At 38.7% G+C, this 21,788-nt stretch overlaps 1 protein-coding gene across 1 annotated transcript in view; it reads right to left on the bottom strand.

The window, feature by feature from the left end:
- Positions 1-1,101: 1,101 nt before the first annotated feature.
- ak5 (adenylate kinase 5) overlaps positions 1,102-21,788 on the bottom strand; it is a 113,963-nt gene continuing 93,276 nt past the window's right edge. Inside the window, 4 exon segments of the mRNA XM_051952919.1 lie at positions 1,102-1,637; positions 3,778-3,951; positions 5,655-5,771; positions 18,727-18,890. Coding sequence (XP_051808879.1) covers positions 1,563-1,637; positions 3,778-3,951; positions 5,655-5,771; positions 18,727-18,890 — 530 coding nt within the window. The 3' untranslated portion in view covers positions 1,102-1,562.

Below are 21,788 nucleotides of genomic sequence, written 5' to 3'. Positions count from 1 at the left end.
AGGGAAACTTTTCAGGAATCACTGGAATTTCCTTCCTGAAGGTTTTGCAAATTTTCTGAAATTTTGGGAATTTTTTTTGCTGAATTTTTGGATTTTTCCAGACAAGGAAACAATATTTTTTGGTGCCTGTAAGTGAAGACAACAGGAGGGTTAAAGATATTTGTAGAGTCTCAGTCAGGCTTTCTCTGAAATGTGATGTAGAGGTATTTTATGGAAACATTTCTGAGCTGAAAATGTCTTTTCTGAGAAAAACGTCCGGCCGCTTTCCTTTAATAGCAGAGAAGCTCTTTGAACGACTGCTAATCTGTCACCTCTTCCAGCTTTGTGCGAGTGTGTGTGCTTTAAAGATGTTTTTTGTGTGGAGAAAACATCATTTAGAATCTGTACGAGTTGGAGAAAAAACCGCTCCAGTGCTCTATCTTCTAATTCTCTCCTTGGAGACTAAACGTAGGCTGAGAGCTGAAGTCTGGGAGCAGATTCTGTTTTCTTTGCTTCATTCTTCTGTCCAGCAGATGGCGCTGTCAGATCAGCTCAGAAACCAAAAGCACCACAATGAGAACTGCTCGGTTTGAGCAAATGCACTGGAATTTATTGAATGTTAACCCTCCTGTTGTCCTCATTTAAGGGCACCAAAAAATATGGTTCCCTTGTCTGGAAAAAAAAATTTTAAAAATGTAACGGAAAAAAAATCCCCAAATTTATTTTTAAAAAATTGCAAAATGTCCAGGAAGAAAATAAAAAAAATCCTTAAAAGTTTCCCTTAAAAGTTTTATTTAAAAAAATCCCCAAATCTGGCAAGAAATAAAAATAAAGTCAATAATAAAAAAAAATCGCTGGATTTTGGTTGTTTTTTTTGTGTGAATGTTCTTAAAGAAACATTTTAACATTTCTTTTTTTCCCACCAAAAATGTTCAAAAATTTCTCAAAAATGTTGAAAATGTGGACATCAGAAGTTTCACTGTGAATTTTTGAATTTTTTTTCCACATTGTCAAACTTTAAAACGGATCAGTTTGACCTGCAGGACGACACGAGGGTTGAACATCAGACTGGAAACAAACACCTGTACGATGAGCTCATGGGAAAAAAAAATCCAAACATGATCATCTCAATACGCTTTAATTCATTTCTGCTTCTTATTGAACTCACAAAAGGCAGTGTAAGCTTAGAAGTGTAACTCTGGCATGCTTGTTACGACAGAAAGCTCGGTGCTGTGTGAGAGCATGAACACAACGCTGAAGAGAAAAATAATAAAAACCTCCACATTCAGCTCTCGCAGACGGCAGGGAGGCGGTTTCCTCAGCGATCTGCCCCGGCCGGGCAGCAGAGGCAGGTCGACGTGGGACAGAAAGAAGGAGGAAGAGGAGATGCGGGGAAGGAGAAGCAGAACAACCAGGAAGCAGAGAGACTTTCACTGATCGCAGGTGAAAACATGCAAACCACTGGAGCTCAACAGAGACAGTCTGGTGCAGGTTTGAGTCTCCTCAGGGGCAGATGGAGGAAAGAAACGGGCTTCAGGGTTGGAGCTCCTGGACGGCAGAGAGAGGGGAAGGTGTTGAAGGTCTCAGAAGGGGGATGGAGACTCCATGAACTGGCAGATCTGGGCGAAGACTTCATCAGGCGACCGCTCGGCGTCGATCTGCAGAAAGACAGAAGCATCAGTCTGAGTCAGAGGAGTCAAATTTATCTCAGTTCAGGTTCCACATTCAGCCCACTTTGACCTCCAGTGATCCAGACCAGTAAAACCACAGCAGAGTAACCCGTAAACAACCACAAGTCCAAATATTTCCCTTTGTCTTAGTGCAAAAATGTTCACGTTTAAGAAATTATCTTTCTACAAAACATCGTGAAAGACCTGACATTTCTTAAAAATATGTTCAGTTTCAGCAACATTCAGCCTCAGTTCATCATTTCCACATCACAACTTCCAGATCAGAGTGTCGACAAAGGAACACAACATTTAGTCACCTGGAACTGAAGCTCAGAGGATTTTACTTTATGATCAACATGACAAAAGAAAGACAAAAACGGGACACAAAATGACAAAAACATGAGACATACCACAAAATTCAGGCAAAAAACACAAAAACGAGACACAAAATGACAAAAAAAAATAGACGAATCCAAGCGAGACAAAAAGGAAACACAAAATACCAACATCAGAAGTTTCGTATCTTTTCTCAAAAACTTCACCAAAATGCAGCAAGTTTCTTTGGGTTTCAGTGAATTTTTTATGTGAACGTTCTTAAGAAACATTTTTTTTTAAGATTTTTTTTTCCATCAAGAAATGTTCAGAGATTTCCCAGAAATGTTGAAAATGTGGACATCAGAAGTTTCACTGTGAAAATATTTGTTTTTTTCCACATTTTCAAACTTTAAATTTGCAAAACCTTTAGGAAAAAATTCAAAAAAAATCCTTAAAAGTTTGCCTTAAAAGGTTTCTGAAAAAAAAACCTCCCAAATTTCACAGGAAATTCTTGTAAATATTTTCAAAAAATGCGTAAAAACCTTCCCAAAAAATCCTAAAAATGTATTACATATATAAATCAGTAAAACTTTTCTTATTTCTTTAATAACATACACGTAAAAATCAGCTGCAATTTGGTTGATTTTTATGTGAACGTTCTTAAGAAACATTTTTTTTAATATTTCTTTTTCCCGCTAAAATGTGACAAAATGTATTTTATTTTATTTTATTTTATTGTATTGTATTTATTTTACCGTGTGCAGCAGCCTCCTGCGTTGGTAGTGCGCTGCCACTGAGCTTCTTCTTTATTCAATTTAATTTAATTTAATTTATCTTACTTTATTTTATTTTATTTTATTTTATTTATTTTACCGTGTGCAGCAGTCACTGAGCTTCTTCTTCCTTATTTTATTTTATTTTATTTTATTTTACCGTGTGCAGCAGCCTCCTGCGCTGGTAGTGCGCTGCCACTGAGCTTCTTCTTAATTTAATTTAATTTAATTTTTTTTATTTTATTTTTATTTTATTGTATTTATTTTACCATGTGCAGCAGCCTCCTGCGCTGGTAGTGAGCTGCCACTGAGCTTCTTCTTCTTTGTTTATTTTATTTTATTTTATTTTACCGTGTGCAGCTGCCACTGAGCTTCTTCTTCTTTGTTTTATTTTATTTTATTTTATTTTATTTTACCGTGTGCAGCTGCCACTGAGTTTCTTCTTCTTTGTTTTATTTTATTTTATTTTATTTTACCGTGTGCAGCTGCCACTGAGCTTCTTCTTCTTTGTTTTATTTTATTTTATTTTATTTTACCGTGTGCAGCTGCCACTGAGCTTCTTCTTCTTTGTTTTATTTTATTTTATTTTATTTTATTTTATTTTACCGTGTGCAGCTGCCACTGAGCTTCTTCTTCTTTGTTTTATTTTATTTTATTTTATTTTACCGTGTGCAGCTGCCACTGAGCTTCTTCTTCTTTGTTTTATTTTATTTTATTTTATTTTATTTTACCGTGTGCAGCTGCCACTGAGCTTCTTCTTCTTTATTTTATTTTATTTTATTTTATTTTACCGTGTGCAGCTGCCACTGAGCTTCTTCTTCTTTGTTTTATTTTATTTTATTTTATTTTATTTTACCGTGTGCAGCTGCCACTGAGCTTCTTCTTCTTTGTTTTATTTTATTTTATTTTATTTTACCGTGTGCAGCTGCCACTGAGCTTCTTCTTCTTTGTTTTATTTTATTTTATTTTATTTTATTTTATTTTACCGTGTGCAGCTGCCACTGAGCTTCTTCTTCTTTATTTTATTCTTTTTATTTTACCGTCTGCAGCAGCCTCCTGCGCTGGTAGTGCGCTGCCACCGCCTGGCTGTCGCTGCTGAAGCTCTCGGCCCTCCGGTGCAGGACGTCGTCTGTGGATCTGCTGCGGCTCTGCAGGCGGCTGGACATGGAGTCTGGAGAGCAGCTGAGCAGGAACACGGCGCCGGGTTCACCCATCTGATGGAGGCAGAGGAGCAGATGAAGGACCAGACCTCAGGCGTTTACTGTACAACATGAGACGCTCAGCAGCAGGAAAAAAATACGTAGATGTTGTTGATTTTACGGATTAAAAACGTGTTTCATTTCATATTTTACTGTAAAGTTTTAATCTTTCAAGAAATTTTAGTTTTGCACCAAAATTTACATCAAAACATCTTATAAAATAAAGTTTGTGTGATCTGTTAATATCACAGCATTTTTTCATTATCAGCACAACGATTAGTCCATCTGTAACAGAGACTTCTGAGCTCCATGGGATATATCTGCATACAGTTTTATTAAAAATTAAAAAATCTAATGTTTTTATGTTCTTTGTGATCATGTCTTTACAAATTCCATCATTATTTATTATGGAAACAATCATTTATTAATAAAAAATGACTGGATGTCACTAAAATGTCAACTATGAAACAGAAAATCCTACAGTTATATTCTGATCCGTCCAGAATGACATGAAAATGTTTTAATGATCCTTAATTACAGAGAATTAGCCGAGAATGACATGAAATTTGTCCTAAATGACTCAAAAATGATCCCAAAGACACAATAAACACGCTCCGCTTAAAACATCCCCCGCCTTATATATAGTACCTCTAAGTGCAAGAAATAATAATATATAGTGGACGATACACCTACAAAATGATACATCTTCACTACAATAAAAAAACAGTCAGGTCAAGGTCATGCACCCCAAAAGGCACATCTACACTACCAACAGGCTTCGTGTGCGCAATATGAAGGAAATCCCTCACGTAGTTTCTGAGATATGATCCGGAAACCAAAAAATATTTGAAGTGCCTCAGTATGACCTTGAAAATCAGGTCAAGGTCATACACCCCAAAAGGCACATCTATACTACATAGAGATGGCCTGGATGCAATATGAATGAAATCCCTCAAGTAGTTTCAGACATATGCTCCGGAAACGAAATGCGGACGGACGGACGGACGGACGGACGGACGGACGGACGGACGGACGGACGGACGGACGTGCCACGCCAAAACCCCCCCTCCTTGCCTACGGCCGGCGGGGGATAAAATGATCCAAAATGATGAGAAACGATCCAAGCTGACATAAAACTTGTTGAAAATGACAAGAAATTGTTTCACTGTGAAAATATATATATTTTTCCACATTTTCAAACTTTATATTTGCAAAACCTTCAGGAAGAAAATGTTTTGTTGGGGTTCCCGGGTTTTGGGATGAAAAGTAAGAAAATGTTTCCTTCCTTACTGTATTACTTAGAAGATACCGCACTGGTTGCATATATTTACTCTGATGTTGTAATACTGCTTTTCTGTAACTTGCAACATTTTGCTGTGAAGGAATAAATAAATATAATATTGAGGAAGAAAATGCTTTAAGTTCCTTAAATTTTCCTTGAAAGTGTCCAGTGTCTGACCTTTCCTGTGACCTGTGCTGCTCTTTTGTTCCTCCTCATTGATTTGCTTACAGTGATAAATAAACGGTTTTGCAGTTCACACATTTTTGCTGGTTTCTGAGCTTTATTTTTTACGTGTTTATCTCACTTCCTCTAATCTTATTTCCGCCGCCGCATCAACAGTGAGTCACATTAAAGCAGAACAACTCCTTCTCTTTTCTCTCTCTGATGTTTCTGCACTTTTCTGGAGTCTTTTCCGTCTCCTGTTCGTCTTCCTGACCTTGGATTCGTACTCCTCCGCCTGCCTCAGGTCTCTGGGGAAGCCGCTGACCAGCAGACCTTTTCCCTGCCGTAGAGACGACGCCACGGCGTCACACAGCAGCTCCAGCAGAAAGTCCTGCACACCACAAGCACACAAAAACAGCGTTATTTATCACATGCAGCCCTGTTGTCACTTAATACCACTGAGAAGCATTAAAGGAGGGTTAATGCACATATATTGATCTCAAATTGTCACATTTTGAGAGCAGTTTCTGTTCAATCACGTCTGATTTGCCTGAAATATTTACAGCATAAACCACAGATATGCATAAAGATTTTTTTTTTTAAGTTTTAGCAGGATATGTCAATTTTATTCTGAGATAAATAACTTTTAACCCTCCTGCTGTCTTCACTTATGGGCACCAAAAAATATTGTTTCTTTGTCTGAAAAAAAGAAATTCAGCAAAAAAATTCCACAAATTTCTGAAAAATTCCGACAATTCCTTAAAAGTTTTATTTAAAGAAATTCCCCAAATTTGGCAAGAAAATTCTTGAAAATATTTTTCAAAAATGAGTAAAAATATTCCAAAACAAATCTAAAAATATTTTGTGAGTGTTCTTAAGAAACATTTTTAACATTTCTTTTGTTCCACCAAAAATGTTCAAAGATTTCCCAAAAATGTTGAAAAAGCTTTCACTTTGTCCTGGGGGTCAAATCGATCCATTTTAAAGTGTGAAAATGTGAATAAAAAATATATTTTCACAGTGAAACTTCTGATGTCCACGTTTTCAACATTTTTGGGAGACTTTTGAACATTTTTTGGCGGGAAAAAAGAAATGTTAAAAATGTCTCTTTAGAACATTTACAAAAAAAATCAACCAAAAATCCAGTGAAATTCGCTGGATTTTGGACTTTAGATATTTTTAGGATTTTTTGGAAGATTTTTCCTCATTTTTTGAAAATATTTACAAGAATTTTCTTGCCAATTTTGGGGAATTTTTTAAAAAATAAAACGTTTAAGGAATTATTAGAATTTTCTTTCTGAAGGTTGCACTTTTTTTGCTGAATTTTTAGATTTTTTCAGACAAAAAAGAAGTACTTTTTGGTGCCTGTAAATGAGAACGACAGGAGGGTTAAAGGTTGAATCAAACCTCCGTCATCCACAGAGCAACAAGGACTCTTCCGTCTGGTAGTTTAACATTTGAAATATTGAGGATTTTACATAAAACCCAACATTCAGTGAAGTCTTGCAGCACACATGTCACTGACAGGATGTTTCACAGATAATAATAAACCTTCTGCGTTGCCAGGCAACAGAACAGCGACTCTGGAACGCTCCCCGTACGGGTTTTACAGCGTTTTATCCGGCTGTGGGATCAGACCCTTAACTCTGACGTGGGCGGTGCTTTAGTGATGCTGTGAACCTGCAGAGGTGCACTTCACTAATTCCACTGTGGGATTATTCCTCCTCCTGTAAATCACTGCTCCTCTCTCTCTCTCTCTCTCTCCATAGGACTGTCTCAGTGACACAGCACTACAAAAAAAGCATTTTTCAGTGCTTATGCTGGGGAACACATGGGACATGACCTTAATGTGCAGTAAGAAGCTTAGACAGCTGAGCCGTGCTTGAAAGCCGCCGGGTTTCTCCGGCGAGACGACGGAAAGTGAGAGTAAATCTGAGTGTGGGCGTCTTTCTGCGGCCTGCAAATCGCTTCAGTGCAGCACTTTTTAAAAAAGTCTGATAGTTTGATTCTCCTGAGTTAGTGTTTCCTGTTGCTGTATCTATTTAGGAACAGAAAAGAAAGAAACAACATGAAAACAGAACTTCTGTCTGACTGTCAGAGAAAACTAGCCTAGCCGCGCTAGACCCATGTTCTGAAGACGCAAGGGTCTAGGAACACTCGACAGGGAGGGAGGCGGGCTAAAAGGTTGTCTATCAAATCACTCTGCAGCAATTGGGTAGGTATACAACCAATCAGCGCAACGAATAGGCTGACGGAGTTCTTAGAGCGCTGGAAATCAGAGGATGCGGCAGTTCGGTGAAGCCTTATTTATACAGTCAATGGGTGAAGCTCAAGTATATTACAGACATGTTAACAGAAAGATTATTCAGAGTCGGTGCTAATGGAGCTCAACGACTGTTGTCGTTTTGTTGTCGACCCCGGCAGAGAATTAAATTCGTTGCCGTGTGTTGTTTAGCACGGCTAGGCTAGTTGTTTCCGGTTGTTTCTGTCAGAATCGTCGCGCCTCTGTCGTCACTTAGTTACGCCCGCCTTCTGACTCTACACTTCATGGTGATTCGTCCGGCCAGTTTTAGGAGCATCCAACCTCGAGCCTTATGGAGGGTAACTAGACCCACCCTGGCAGAGAATTAAATTCGTTGCCGTGGGTTGTCTAGCGGGGCTAGGCTAAGAGAAAACTAGAGTTGTAGATGCTTTTAGCTATATTTAGCCAAGTTTTTAACGAGGATGGATGGATGGATGATGGATGGATGGATGATAAATAGATGGATGGATGAATGGATGGATGATGGATGGATGAATGGATGAATGGATGGATAGATGGTGGATGGATGGATGGATGGAAGGCTGGATGATGGATGGATGGATGAATGGATGGATGGACGGATGAATGGACGATGGATGGATGGATGGATGAATGGATGATAAATGGATGGATGGATGGATGATGGATGGATGGATGAATGGATGATGGATGGATGGATGGATGAATGGATGATAAATGGATGGAAGGATGGATGGATGATGGATGGATGGATGGATGGATGGATGAATGGATGATAAATGGATGGATGGATGGAAGGATGGATGATGGATGAATGGATGGATGGATGATGAATGGAAGGATGAATGGATGGATGAATGGATGATGGATGGAAGGTTGGATGGATGGATGGATGATGGATGAATGATGGATGATGGTTGGATGGAAGCATGGATGATAAATGGATGGACAGATGAGTGGACTACAGATAGGTAAATAACCCTAAACAACAAAAACAAGACAGAAAACAACAAAAATAAGATAAAACGACAGAAAGCAGGAATGTATTCTGGTGATCAGGTTGTAGAGGTGTCTTTTATATCGGCTTTACAGGGACAGTTTTTCAGACACATGGTGAGTGTAGAGGCAGCATGAGGACGTTGTAGATATACGGGACAGAACTGCCGTCATTCTGGGCTGGTAAACTCTCCTGCATCTTGCTGCCATCGTGGTTGTCACACAGAATAAAAGCGATGCACTAATCACAGGTGTCTCATTTCATCTTTTCTCCCCCAGACATCTGAAATCAATACCCAGTCTCAAAGCTCCACTCAGCTCCTCTCATTACTGGAGCTGGTGTTACTAGAAGAGCAGCAGGAACGGCCGGCAATGTGAAATTAGACACATAATGATGAAAACCAAACACAAAATGACAAAAAATGAAACAAAAAATGACGATAAGGAAAGACAAATTGACAAACACCAGACAGAAAAAGACAAAAGTTAGGCACAAAATGACAAAAAACAAGACAGGAAATAACAAAAATGAGACGCATAACGACAAAAAATGAGACACAAAAAGACAAAAACAAGCAACAAAATGAAAATGAGACAGAAAACAACAAAAACAAAACACAAAATGACAAGACAGAAAACAACAAAAACTAAACACAAAACGACAAAAACAAGACAGAAAACAACAAAGTCTAACCACACCAATCTGGTCTTTCTGCATTGTTTCATTTTCATTCTTCTATGGCAAAAAGCACTCTTTAGATTGTTTGCGTTTCTTCAGAGCAGTTACACTCATTCTGGGCGATGTTTGGCCCAGGATGCAGTGGTGATGCCCCATCACGGAAATGATGACAGTACTAACCTGTTTTGACAGAACTTGACAGAAAAATGAACTTTTTTAGATAAATATTGGGCAAACATGGACGCTGCTGTCAGGCAGTAACTAGAATGGAACAGAATTTAAAGTCACAATCATTTCAGGTGTGGAGGAGACTTTTACAGTTAAATCTGCATCAGACCACCAGCTTCCATCCTGTGGGTTTATTCAGGTTGTTGCTGTAACGGGTTAACATGTAGGCAGAGAAAGGAGACGAGGAGACCAACGGCAGGATCCTGAACAACCGATCTACATGCAGCGCGTTGGTTGGGGACTATTTGTGAAGGCGGATGAATACGCATTCACTGCTCAGGTGTATCATCCTGGCAGCAGGATGGTGTGTGTGGAACAGACTCAGAATAAACCAGAGTCATCGTGTTGACATGACGAAGGAACGTGTCACCCAGCGATGGCGTTGGACTCAAAATGGTGTTTGAACATCTCACTTTAGACACGACTTTTCAAGAGACGATCTGTAAAAAAAGTACCAACCTACCTACCTACCTACCTACCAACCAACCAACCAACCAAACAACCAACCAACCAACCAACCAAACAAACAAACAAACAAACAAACAAACAAACAAGCAAGCAAGCAAGCAACCATCCATCCATCCATCCATCCATCCATCCATCCATCCATCCATCCATCCAATGATCCATCCATCCATCCATCCATCCATCCAATGATCCATCCATCCATCCATCCATCCATCCATCCATCCAATCATCCATCCATCCAACCATCCATCCATCCATCCATCCATCCATCCATCCAGCCATCCATCCATCCATCCATCCATCATCAGACAGACCAGGAAGCTGGACATGAGGATGAACTTTGTGTCACCTCCACCTGTGTCATTTTTCTGTCTAATTTCTGTGTTTTGTGTCTGGTTTTGTCGTTTTGTGTCTCGTTTGTGCCATTTTGCAGCTTGTTTTGTGTTGTGTCTTGTTGGTATTGTTTTGTGTCTACTTTTGTGGGGTTTTTGTCTAATTGTGTTGTCTTGTGTCTCATTTTGTGTCCTTTTGTGCTGTTTTTGTGTTCTGTTGTATTGTTTTGTGTTGTTTTTGTCGTTTAGCGTCTCTTTTGCGTTTTTGAGTTTTGCCATTTTGTGTTTCATTTCTGTCGTTCTGTGTCTGTTCTTTTATTTTTCTGCCTAGTTTTTGTTGTTTTGTCTATTGCTTTGTATTGTTTGTGTCTAATTTTTGTTGTTTTTTTTGGTCTAGTTTGTGTTAAATCACTGAACTCAGCCAGCGTTTTCATCTTTACGCTTCTCTCACATAAACTGCATTTTAGTACATCCAAAATCCCAGTAGAGCTGTTGTAATTTACATATTTTTCTATTTCTGTTGTCCAATGATGAAACAAATATAAAATAGTGACTAAAAGTTAACCAGCAGTCACTTCAGAGCACCGACTAAACTACTGATTTAATAAATGCAGCAGATAAAATAATACAGAAATGAATTAAAAAATACAGCAGTGATTAGTTTATGCAAAATGATTGCTCAGAGAAAAAAACAGAATATAAAGTCCTGGGCTGCTGTTTTGCTCCAAGCTGTCAATCATTAATGCAGAGAGAGTCTTCTTCCTGAAGAGGCGGAGCCAGCAGTAACCGCTTTACTTTTATTTATTTTTACATTGTTGCTTTTTTCTTTCTCATTTTACTGGATTTTCCTGAATGAAATGCCCGTCCTGTGCGATGATGCTAAAACAGGACCTTTTGGGCTCAGATTACTGTTTGTAAAGTCTTCATCTGTTTTAAGCTTTTTCCCACCTGACAGGAAGTGTAGACAGGAAGTGAGGTCATGAAGCAGACACACCTGTGAGCCGCTGCTGACAAAGGAAGCATGGAGGAGGACAGAGTGAGGAGTGGAGAAGCAGGAGATCTCTGGAGGAATAATAATCCACTTTGTTTGCTTTAAAATTGTGACACACGGAAAGTAAACGGAGCAGCTTTGGCTTCAGGAAGAAGCTGGATCTGTGGAAATAAAGAAAAGCTGATGGCGACCAGGTTGGACAGAGTTGTTGAAGCACCTCTTTGGCTGCTTGGTTGGACCCTGGTAAAGGTCAGCCTCCCTTTTTATTTGTTTTTGGGGGATTTTTCCTGATTATTTGGGCTAAGTTTTAGGTGTATTATCCCTCAGATTAGCCTTTAATTTGCCCTCGTTAAGCCTCACAACACATAAACTCACCCCTTATAAAGTGAAGGGCTCTGAAACAAACCAACTAAAACACACTGAGGGAACTTTGCTGAACCTGAGGTTTTTGTTTTTCTAAGTTAAGGAACGCTTTTAAATTATTATGTTTTTGTTATTTTTTAAAACCGGGACGCTGAACAGCATCGTTTGTTTCTGCTTCTGACTTGCAGTTGGGATTCTGCTGAGTTTTTTACTGAGTTTGTGGCTGATTCTCACTGGGGTTGGATAAAACCTCATTTTAATTCTGAACTTTAAATTGGTTCTCTGCTATCTTGTGTGAGTTTGTAGAAAGGGAGTCAGGCTATCTCTCCAGTTAGTTATGCAAATATGTTTTAAAGAACAACTTTGATCCTCCTGTCTGGCACCCAGCTCAGTCTGACTCTTAGGGAAACCCTTTTTTAGAGTTTATCTTCTGGGGAACGTCTTGTTGGCTGGTCCGGAAACGTTTGGGCTCCAGAATGTGTCCGTTCTTCAGCATTCTCTTCAGGAATCTCTCGTGTTTTCGCTCTCCATCCAATCGCAGTCATTTAATCTTTATTACCTGCTGATGCCTGAAACCTTTTTCTTACATAATACCGGCTTTAAGTGCTGTAGATTAGCTGGAGCTTCTGGGTTTTTACTCCAGTCTAATGCTGTAGTGACCAGAGGAGGTTGGAACTCTTTACCTACAGCGATCAGAGAAAGCTCCAGTTTTAACAGACAGTAGAAGACATCAAACATGTGAATATTGAGGAAATCAAGCACTTTAAAAGCACTAACTTTAACTATATGCACTTTAAAAAAAATCAGCGCTCTAGTGTAGGTGAAACCCAGTCAGTGTTCATTTATTGCTGTCTTTGTTTTAATGTACTGTTTTTATACGTCTAACTGCATGTTTTACATTCATGTGTGGGACAACGAATGGAAACCAGCCTTCTGCTAAATGCATCATATTTACTGTGACCTGATGTAAACTATTATCAGATGTATGTTCATTAATATGCACTGTCCCGTCCAGAGGAAATAAAAAGTGTTGGTGAGCAGTGAACAGGAAGTTATCTCGTAAAGGAGCGCCGTGACAAAGTCTTTTCTAAAGCTTAATGGTTTCTGGCCGGTTAGTAAGTACGTTTATAAAACACCTTCATTGGTTATTCTGGTCGTACCAGATAGACGTAGCTGTAAAACCACATCTCTGCTGAGGTGATTTTGTTTGACATTTTATTATTTATGTTCCAAGATTCACATCTGTAAATTAGGACTGGTAGGAAGTAGCAGCTGAGAGAACGCATACAGATGCTAACTGCTGTTTTCTTATTAGTCAGTATATTTTTCATTTTCGTAAATGCTGTTCTTGTCATCGCTGCTCTACATCTGATGTCTGTTTCTCATCTTCCATCTCATGTCATCCATGAACAGAGACGTCTGTGTAGGTTCTCATTCATCCAAGTCATGGTTATCCAAAGTAGTTTAAATCAATCCACTTTAAGAAAGTTTCTTCAGAACTGAAGAAGCCTCTTGGATGAGAGGTGAAACGTCTTCAAGGAACTTTCTTAAAGTCCAGTGGATTGATTTAAACTACTTTGCATGAACAGAGATATTAGAAATGATGAACCTGCTTCAGTGTTTCTTGGTCTACTTCTATGTTAAAGGCCGGGATGACATTTTTCTTTGGAATTACCATTACTTCTGTTTTCTTTTTGTTGAAAGACGGACCAAGTTTTTGGCTCTCTGCATTAATTATGGATACTCTGGTTTGGAAGTTTTATTCACTGTTTGCTCTCAGCACTGTGTCGTCTGCATATCGTATGTTATTTATGTTCTAATGTCTGATATTTTCCTCATGATGTTTTCACTGTAGAGGAGAACAGGTCAGGGTTTAGCACACATCCCTGCATGAGTCCTCGTTTCATTGGTTGCTCTTCACCAGTTTCATTGTTTAATTTCACTGCTGCACTTTGTTCCCAATCCTGGAAAGCTTTCCTTTTAACAAAAATAAAAACATTTGGATTTTACTTCATTCCATTGACGGATGTGAAGATGCTTTGAGCAGATGTTAAAGTGATCCCAACCTCAGGCCCACTGGATTCCTGATGTTTTCTGTCTGACACATCTGTTTACAAGAAGAAAACTCCTTTTGTTGAAACTGATGTTTTTGAAAGCCAATATGCCAAAGCTTGTGTTTTGTCCTTTAGCTTGAAGCAGTGAATGACTTCAGGTGGCTGAATTAGTTCGGCATCTCGTTTTATACGGATTATATGCGTTGATGGAAAGCATGCCGTGTAGTTCTGTTTGACAACATCTTCAGTCTTGTCAGAGTCATTTTTGGTCACGGTTGTTTGAGTCGTCTGAACTCTGAGTCCAGGCTGGAGGCTGGAAAGTAGCGTCCACTGATGCACATGAAGTGTTTAGGGGATTTCTACCCCCCAGCATGAGTAAAATTCTCCATCTGTAAGAAACACTGAGGTTTTATAAAACTGGAACATCCTGCGCTGCTTTTATTGCAAAGAGTTCATCCAAAGCACAGCTGGAATCGAATTGGCAAATTAGCTGCAATAAGCGGAAACCTTTTGTGTACCAGACAGTAAACAAGTTTATTTCTGCTGTAAAGTTAGAAGATATGGGGGTCAAATGTGAGAGCTGCATGTGGGGCATTAATGGGTACTGAACACTACATGTAGGTTTTTTATTTTTGTTTCTATCGGCTGCTGCTTCTTTTGAACATTTCTTTTAGACGTCTCTATGCTGGGTGTATGTTGGTTTTATGCATTGTGTTTTTATTGTTGGAGCCTGTTAAAGAAGAACTGTCACCGTTTGGGACAGACAAAGAATATCCATCCATCCATGCATCTATACATCCATCCATCCATCTATACATCCATCCATCTATACATCCATCCATCCATCTATACATCCATCCATCCATCCATGCATCCATCCATCTATACATCCATCCATCTATACATCCATCCATCCATGCATCTATACATCTATACATCCATCCATCCATCTATACATCCATCCATCCATCCATGCATCTATACATCTATACATCCATCCATCCAGCTATACATCCATCCATCCATCCATCTACACATCCATCCATCCATCCATGCATCTATACATCCATCCATCCATCTATACATCCATCCATCCATCCATCCATCTATACATCCATCCATCCATCTATACATCCATCCATCCATCCATCTATACATCCATCCATCCATCTATACATCTATACATCCATCCATCTATACATCCATCCATCCATCCATCTATACATCCATCCATCTATACATCCATCTATACATCCATCCATCCATCCATCCATCCTCTCTAGCTCTAAACACTGATTAAACTCTCTCAGCATGATTTCTGTTTTCCAAATCCTCTGTGAAAGTCATTGCTTTCTGGTTCTGACGCTTCAGTCGATTCCCCGCCCTCATGATGGGTTTACTTCTGCTCAGTTCCCCTATGAGAGTGTTGGAGATGTTCATAATTTATCTGGTTTACAGTCTGTCAGAACGTTTCTGTCTCCGCTGCAGACAGCTGTCAGGCCTGTCTGCTCCACTCTGGAGAACATCTGCGTGATTTGAAGTGCTCATAACTAGAATGTTTCAGCTTCTCCTCCCTTTTTCTGTGCTGGTGATCAGAAATCTGGCAGGATTATCTGAAGTCCATAGTTTGTCTTACCTTCTAACTGAACTACTTCCTACTTCATAAAATAATCATCTGCTAGATCTTGTTTTTCTGGTTTTATTTGCGGTGTTTTCTCAGTCTCGTGCTCACCGTATGTGAACATGAATGCAGCGTGTCGTTTCAAAAAATGTGTGAATATAAATTCATAAGCGCTGAAAAGATTGAATGATTGGATTTTTTGAGGAAATAATCAAGCCTTTTTTAATTAGAGAGTGCATTTCAAGGCAAAAAATGTTAATCGACATGTGTGTGTGTAAAGCATTTCAAGGGCAGAAACAGGAAAATACGACCATTAAAATGAGAGAAAAGACGAGATCAGACTCTACTGGATCTTTCTTCTTCATCGTGCAGATTTAGCTTTTAATTCATGAATTTAAATGAGTTATCTTTGAGTTCTGGACGATAAAGAAATGTGAAGATGTCACTTTAATATGTGGGAGTTGTGTTTCATTGGAACATTTTTCTGGATCATTTTTCAACAAATTCTCTCACAGAATATTGATTAATAAAAATAAAAGTTGCAGCCTTCAAACGGCCCTAAATAAACCATAAACCAGCACAAAGATGGAGAGCCCACACACATAAAGTCACACAGATAGAAAAACAAAAAGCAGATATTTTTTTTAGCTGGTTTCACTTTTCACATTAAGTTTAACCCTGGTGTCGTCCTGCGGGTCAAATTGATCCGTTTTAAAGTTTGAAAATACGGGAAAAAAAACATATTTTCACAGTGAAACTTCTGATGTCCACATTTTCAACATTTTTCGGAAATCTTTGAACATTTTTTGGTGGAAAAAAATAAATGTCGAAAATGTTTCTTAAAGAACATTCACATAAAAATTATTTTTTGTGAATTTTATTAAGGAAAATATTAGAAATTTTACTCATAAATATGGAATCACTTTAAATTTTCGGGGGGATTTTTTTGGAAGATTTTTTTTTCCTCATTCTTTAAAATATTTACAAGGATTTTCTTGCCAGATTTGCTTTAAAAAAAAAACTCTGAAGAGAAACTTTTAATGAATTATTGGAATTTTCTTCCTGAATTTTTTTGCAAATTTTCAAAAATTTGGGGGATTTTTTTGTCTAATTTTTGGATTTTTTTCAGACAAGGAAACAATATTTTTTTGCTGCAAGTAAATGAGGACAACAGGAGGGTTAAGTGAAGCTGCTTTCAGGTTTTACCTCAGGTTAACTGTATTAAAATTTGCCGTCTGTGTGATTTGAAATGTTCACGACTGCAGAACATTTCGGCTTCTCCTCCCTTTTTTCCGTACTCGTGATCAGGAATCTGGCAGGATTGTCTCATCTTTGAGCAGTTATTCTTACTTTCTACCTGAACTACTTCTTACTTCATAAAATAATCACCTGCTAGATCTTGTTTTTCTGCTTTTTTTTTTTTTGTGCCGTGTTTGCTCCGTTTTGTGCTGTCGGCTTTGGCACATGTCCTCCCACAGATCACCTGTCAGTGTGGGCTGCTCGTCTTTTATTCTTTGATTTTCTGTTCGCTGGCATTTTGCTGTCGCTGCTCGCACTGAAAACCTGCTCTCACATTAATTCCAAACACTCGCGCACACAATCTTCGGCTGCAGTTGGCAGTGAAATGCACTTTTTGTTTCATAAATGGGAAGGAGCTACGCCTCTGAAAAATGGGCGCTCTGTGTTTTTATGCTTCTGTGGATTCTGTCTTTTCTTGCCAGCACTTGCAGAAAGGTGTCCAGAATGAGGGAACCAGATGGCTGGGGCTGTAAATTAGAGATGAATTATTCATTTTAGTGGGGAGTCGGCATTACAGCCACTTCGTTCACTGATGAGCTCCAACAAAAACATCCTGTGGCACAAAAAAAGATTTTTCCAAGACGAGACGGTTGAAGTTCTGCTCTAGATGTGCACATTTCATGCTTGTAAAGGTTGTTTGTTTTTGGTTATTTCTCTGATTGTGAGCATTAGAATGAATCCAATCCGACCCATAGGATGACTTTTAAAACTGTAAATTTAAACAAAATAATTTCTAGAACATGACAAGTTGTTTTGATCATAAAGTAAAATACTAGATTGTTCTTTTGTCATTTTGTGTCTTATTTTTGTAATGTTTTCTCTTGTTTTTGTCATTTTGTGTCATTTTTGTCTTGTTTATGTCATTTTGTGTCTTATTTTTGTAATGTTTTCTCTTGTTTTTGTCGTTTTGTGTCATTTTTGTCTTGTTTTTGTCATTTTGTGTCTTATTTTTGTAATGTTTTCTCTTGTTTTTGTCATTTTGTGTCTTTATTTTTGTAATGTTTTCTCTTGTTTTTGTCATTTTGTGTCTTATTTTTGTCATGTTTTGTCTTGTTTTTATCATTTTGTGTCATTTTTGTCTTGTTTTTGTCATTTTGTGTGTCATTTTTGTAATGTTTTTGTCATTTTGTCTTGTTTTTGTCATTTTGTGTGTCATTTTTGTAATGTTTTTGTCATTTTTGTCTTGTTTTTGTCATTTTGTGCTTCGTTTTTGTCTCCTTGTGTTTTTGTCCTATTTCTGTCATTTTGTGTTTCGCTTTATTCGTTCGTTTTCATCTCATATTTGTCATTTTGTGTCTTTTTTTGTCCTACTTGTGTCGTTTGCTCATTTTTTGTCACTTTGTGTCTAATTTTTGTAATATTTCATCTTGTTGTTGTCATTTGTCTCATGATGATGATGTTTTGTGTTTTCTTTTTGTCTTATTTCTGTCATTTTATGTTTCACTTTATTTGCTCTTTTTTGTCTCATTTTTGTGTCTTTTTTGTCTCACTTGTGTCGTTTGTCCATTTTTTTTGTCACTTTGTGTCTTGTTGTAATATTTTGTGGGGTTTTTTGCCTTTTTTTGGCTGACTTTTGTCATTTTGATCCTCCAGTAAATCCTCTCTGGTTCAGTTCCAGGTGACTAAATGTTGTGTTCCTTTGTAGACACTCTGTGATCTGGAAGTTGTAATGTTTAAATGATAAACTGAGGATGAATGTTGATGAAACTGAACTTATTTTTTAAGAAATGTCAGGTCTCTCATGATGTTTTGTATAAAGATAATTCCTAAAATGTGAACATTTTCAGAACAAACTTTTTTGCACTAAAATAAACGAAAAAATTGGAGTCATTTCTCAGTGATAATGTTCTGATTTTACTGCTGCGGCCCACTGGAGATCAGACTGGGCTGAAGAACTAAAATGACTTTGACAGTCTTCACCTACAACAAGCTGCAGCGCGGGGCTTTCAGGTGCTAACGTTCCCACTAGAAGCCGCTACATCCTCCACACCGGACCTTTAAGTTCTCCGTTCGCTCGCATCGACCCTCACTGACCTCGGGCAGCCGCTCTCCTCTCTCCAGGATGTCCTGCAGGTGGCGCCCTCTGTCGCTGTGAGACTGCAGCTCGTTGCACAGCAGCTCGGCCAGAGTGACGCGACGAAGGCCGAACCTCTCCTCCATCCGCTCACACTGGACGGCCTTACCTGAGCCCGGACCACCTGGAGACACAGACAGAGGCGGGGATCAGTCTGTGAAGGAGAAATCTGCTGTGAGAGAGGAGAGCATGGAGGAACCTGAAGAAGAAGGAGGGAGAATCAGGAGATGGAACGACAGAGAGGGTCTATATGTGGGCCTTAACCCTCCTGTTGTTCTCATTTACAGGCTCCAAAAAATATTGTTTCCTTGTCTGAAAAAAATATAAAAATTCAGCAAAAAAAAAAAAATCCCCAAATTTCTGAAAATTTGCAAAACCTTCAGGAAGAAAATTCCAATAATTCCTTAAAAGTTGTATTTTCAAAAAATCCCCCAAATTTGGCAAGAAAATTCTTATAAATATTTTCAAAAAATGAGGAAAAATCTTCCAAAAAATCCTAAAAATATCTAAAATGATTCCATATATATCAATAAAACTTCTAATATTTTCTTTAAGAACATTCACATAAAAATCAACCAAAACCCAGTGAATTTCACTGGATTTTGGTTGATTTTTTTATGTGAATGTTCTTAGGAAACACTTTTAAGATTTCTTTATTTCCACCAAAAAATGTTCAAAAAGTTCCCAAAAATGTTGGAAATGTGGACATCAGAAGTTTAGCTGTGAAAATATTTATTTTTTCCCACATTTTCAAACTTTAAAAAGGGGTCAGTTTGACCTGCGGGACGACACGAGGGTTAAACATCAAACCGTATGTGGACGTGAATGCAGCGTGTCGTTTCAAAAAACATGAAAACAAACTCAGAAGAGCTGAACAGACTGAATGATTGAGTTTTTTTTAGTCAAAAATCAGGCCCTTTTTAATTAGAGAGTGAATTTCAAAGTCAAAAATGTTAATTGACGTGAACGTAAAGCATTTAAGGAGCAGAAACAGGAAAATGAGAGAAAACACAAGATCAGACTCTCGTGGATCTTCCTTCTTCGTTGTGCAGATTTAGCTTTTAACTAATATGAAATTTAAATGAGTTGTCTTTGAGTTTTGGACGAAGAATAAAGAAATGTGAAGGCGTGACTTTAGTCTGTGGGAGTCGTGCGGAGGAGTGTTTTGTAGGGACGTTTTTCTGGATCATTTTTCAACAAATTGTCTCGCAGAATAATTGCTAATAGAAATAAAAGCTGCAGCCTTCAAACAGCCCTAAATAAGCCATGAACTGGCACAAACATGGAGAGCCCACACACAGATAGAAAACCATAAAGCAGATATCTTTTTAGTAATTACTTTTTAGCTGGTTTCATTTTTCACATTATGAGTATAATATCGCCGTCTGCTCAGCTGCTGTGCTGCTTGCAGGTGTTATCTCAGGTTAACTGTATTAACGGCCGTGAAGCTGTGAGCAGCCGCGATTTATCAGCAGCAGCCTTGAGGACAGTAATAAAACTCCAGGCGCGGTTTCTTATTCATCAATGTTCTCCTTGAATCTGAGCGCCGCTGGCCTCGGCTCACATTCAAAAACAAACGTCCTCGTCACCATTTCTTTACAGGCAGATGCGACTCGCACAGGAGTGACGGGAAAGTCTGTGACAAATCCAGGTGTCAGTCATTCCACGTTCAGCACAGAAGCACTGATTTCATTCAGCCTCAAACTGCTGCACGCCTCCTCACCGGAAGGATTCCTCTGCTGCCAGAAAGTAAAATAATGACCCAGAAAACCCTCAGAGGCTTGTTAGCGAGTCTGCTCTGCACAAACCGGATCTGTGAGTAGAGCCAGCTTCTCAGAAATTTAGATGAACTGAATCCAAATGTCTGAGAGCCTCGTTTGTGCTCGTATTTTCTGTCTGAGTTACTTTTGTTTGAGCGTTTGCAAAAAAAAAAATCAGTGCATTTGACTAAGTATGATGCAGCAGAATGGCCGGGCAATGCTAACACGCTAACACGCAATGCTAACACGCTAACACGCAATGCTAACACGCTAACACGCAATGCTAACACGCATTTTCAACGCTTTAGCAATCCTGATTTGATTTGAAATAAAAAATGTATTACAATCTTGAGTAGGACATCACTTTTACAGCATTTTTTTTTTTTTTTTTTGCTTTGCGGCTGGAAAACCCGGCAGACACCTGATAGCAGCAAGAGTAGCTTTGGGGAACCATGAACGTAAAGACTTCATAACAACCTCCCCAGTAGTTGTTGAAATATTTCAGTTCGGACCAAAGTGGTGGGATGTCTGCCTGATAGAACAGAACTGGTTTAAATTTAGTGGATGTTTACAACTCGCTTGTTTCCTTTGGCTTTTTAAGAAGCTTTATTCTTTTGATTTGTGCTATATTCTCTTTGTTCTCTCTGTGAAGTACTTCATAATTAGCATTTAGAACAGAGCGCTGTACATAGAGCTGGTTTGCTCACTGAAGGATGGGAGTGGTAAACATTCTTCTCCTTTTCATTTTCATGGTCTAAAATCCAAACCTGAATAAAACGAGAAAATAAAGAGAGAAGTGTGCGGCTCTGAAAGCCAGACAGTTTGCTGAGCTTTGGCAGACGTCTGCACCCGACTCCTTGTTCCTCCAGTGAGGTGGAGGCTTAGTTTGGAGAAGCCCCCATCATGTGTGAACAGCGTTGTCACAGCGCCGTCCTCTTCCACAGCCAAAGAGACAGATGGAGGATATTAGAGGGAGATGGAACAGCCGACAGAGATGAAGATGAGACACGAAATAAGGCAAAGAAAGCAGAAAAATTCTCCTTAGTAATTGAGTTTGTGACTCCAGGCCTGTTACGTAATTCTACTTTTCCCCAAAGCCTCAGGAGGTGATACTTTTATGTAAAGCTAAATCTGTGTAAAAGACAAACTGGCTGCAGCAGGCAAAGCTTCTGAGACTCCTCAGATATCTGCAGATGCTGGCGATGATCAGCGGCAGAAAACCGTCTCAGATCAAAACCTCAAAGCTAAATGAAAAAAGGCAA

Source organism: Acanthochromis polyacanthus, chromosome 9 (genome assembly GCF_021347895.1).
Source record: "Acanthochromis polyacanthus isolate Apoly-LR-REF ecotype Palm Island chromosome 9, KAUST_Apoly_ChrSc, whole genome shotgun sequence".
Taxonomy (NCBI): domain Eukaryota; kingdom Metazoa; phylum Chordata; class Actinopteri; family Pomacentridae; genus Acanthochromis; species Acanthochromis polyacanthus.
The sequence above is the reverse complement of the archived record's forward strand: the minus strand, read 5'-3'. Positions and strand labels throughout refer to the sequence as shown.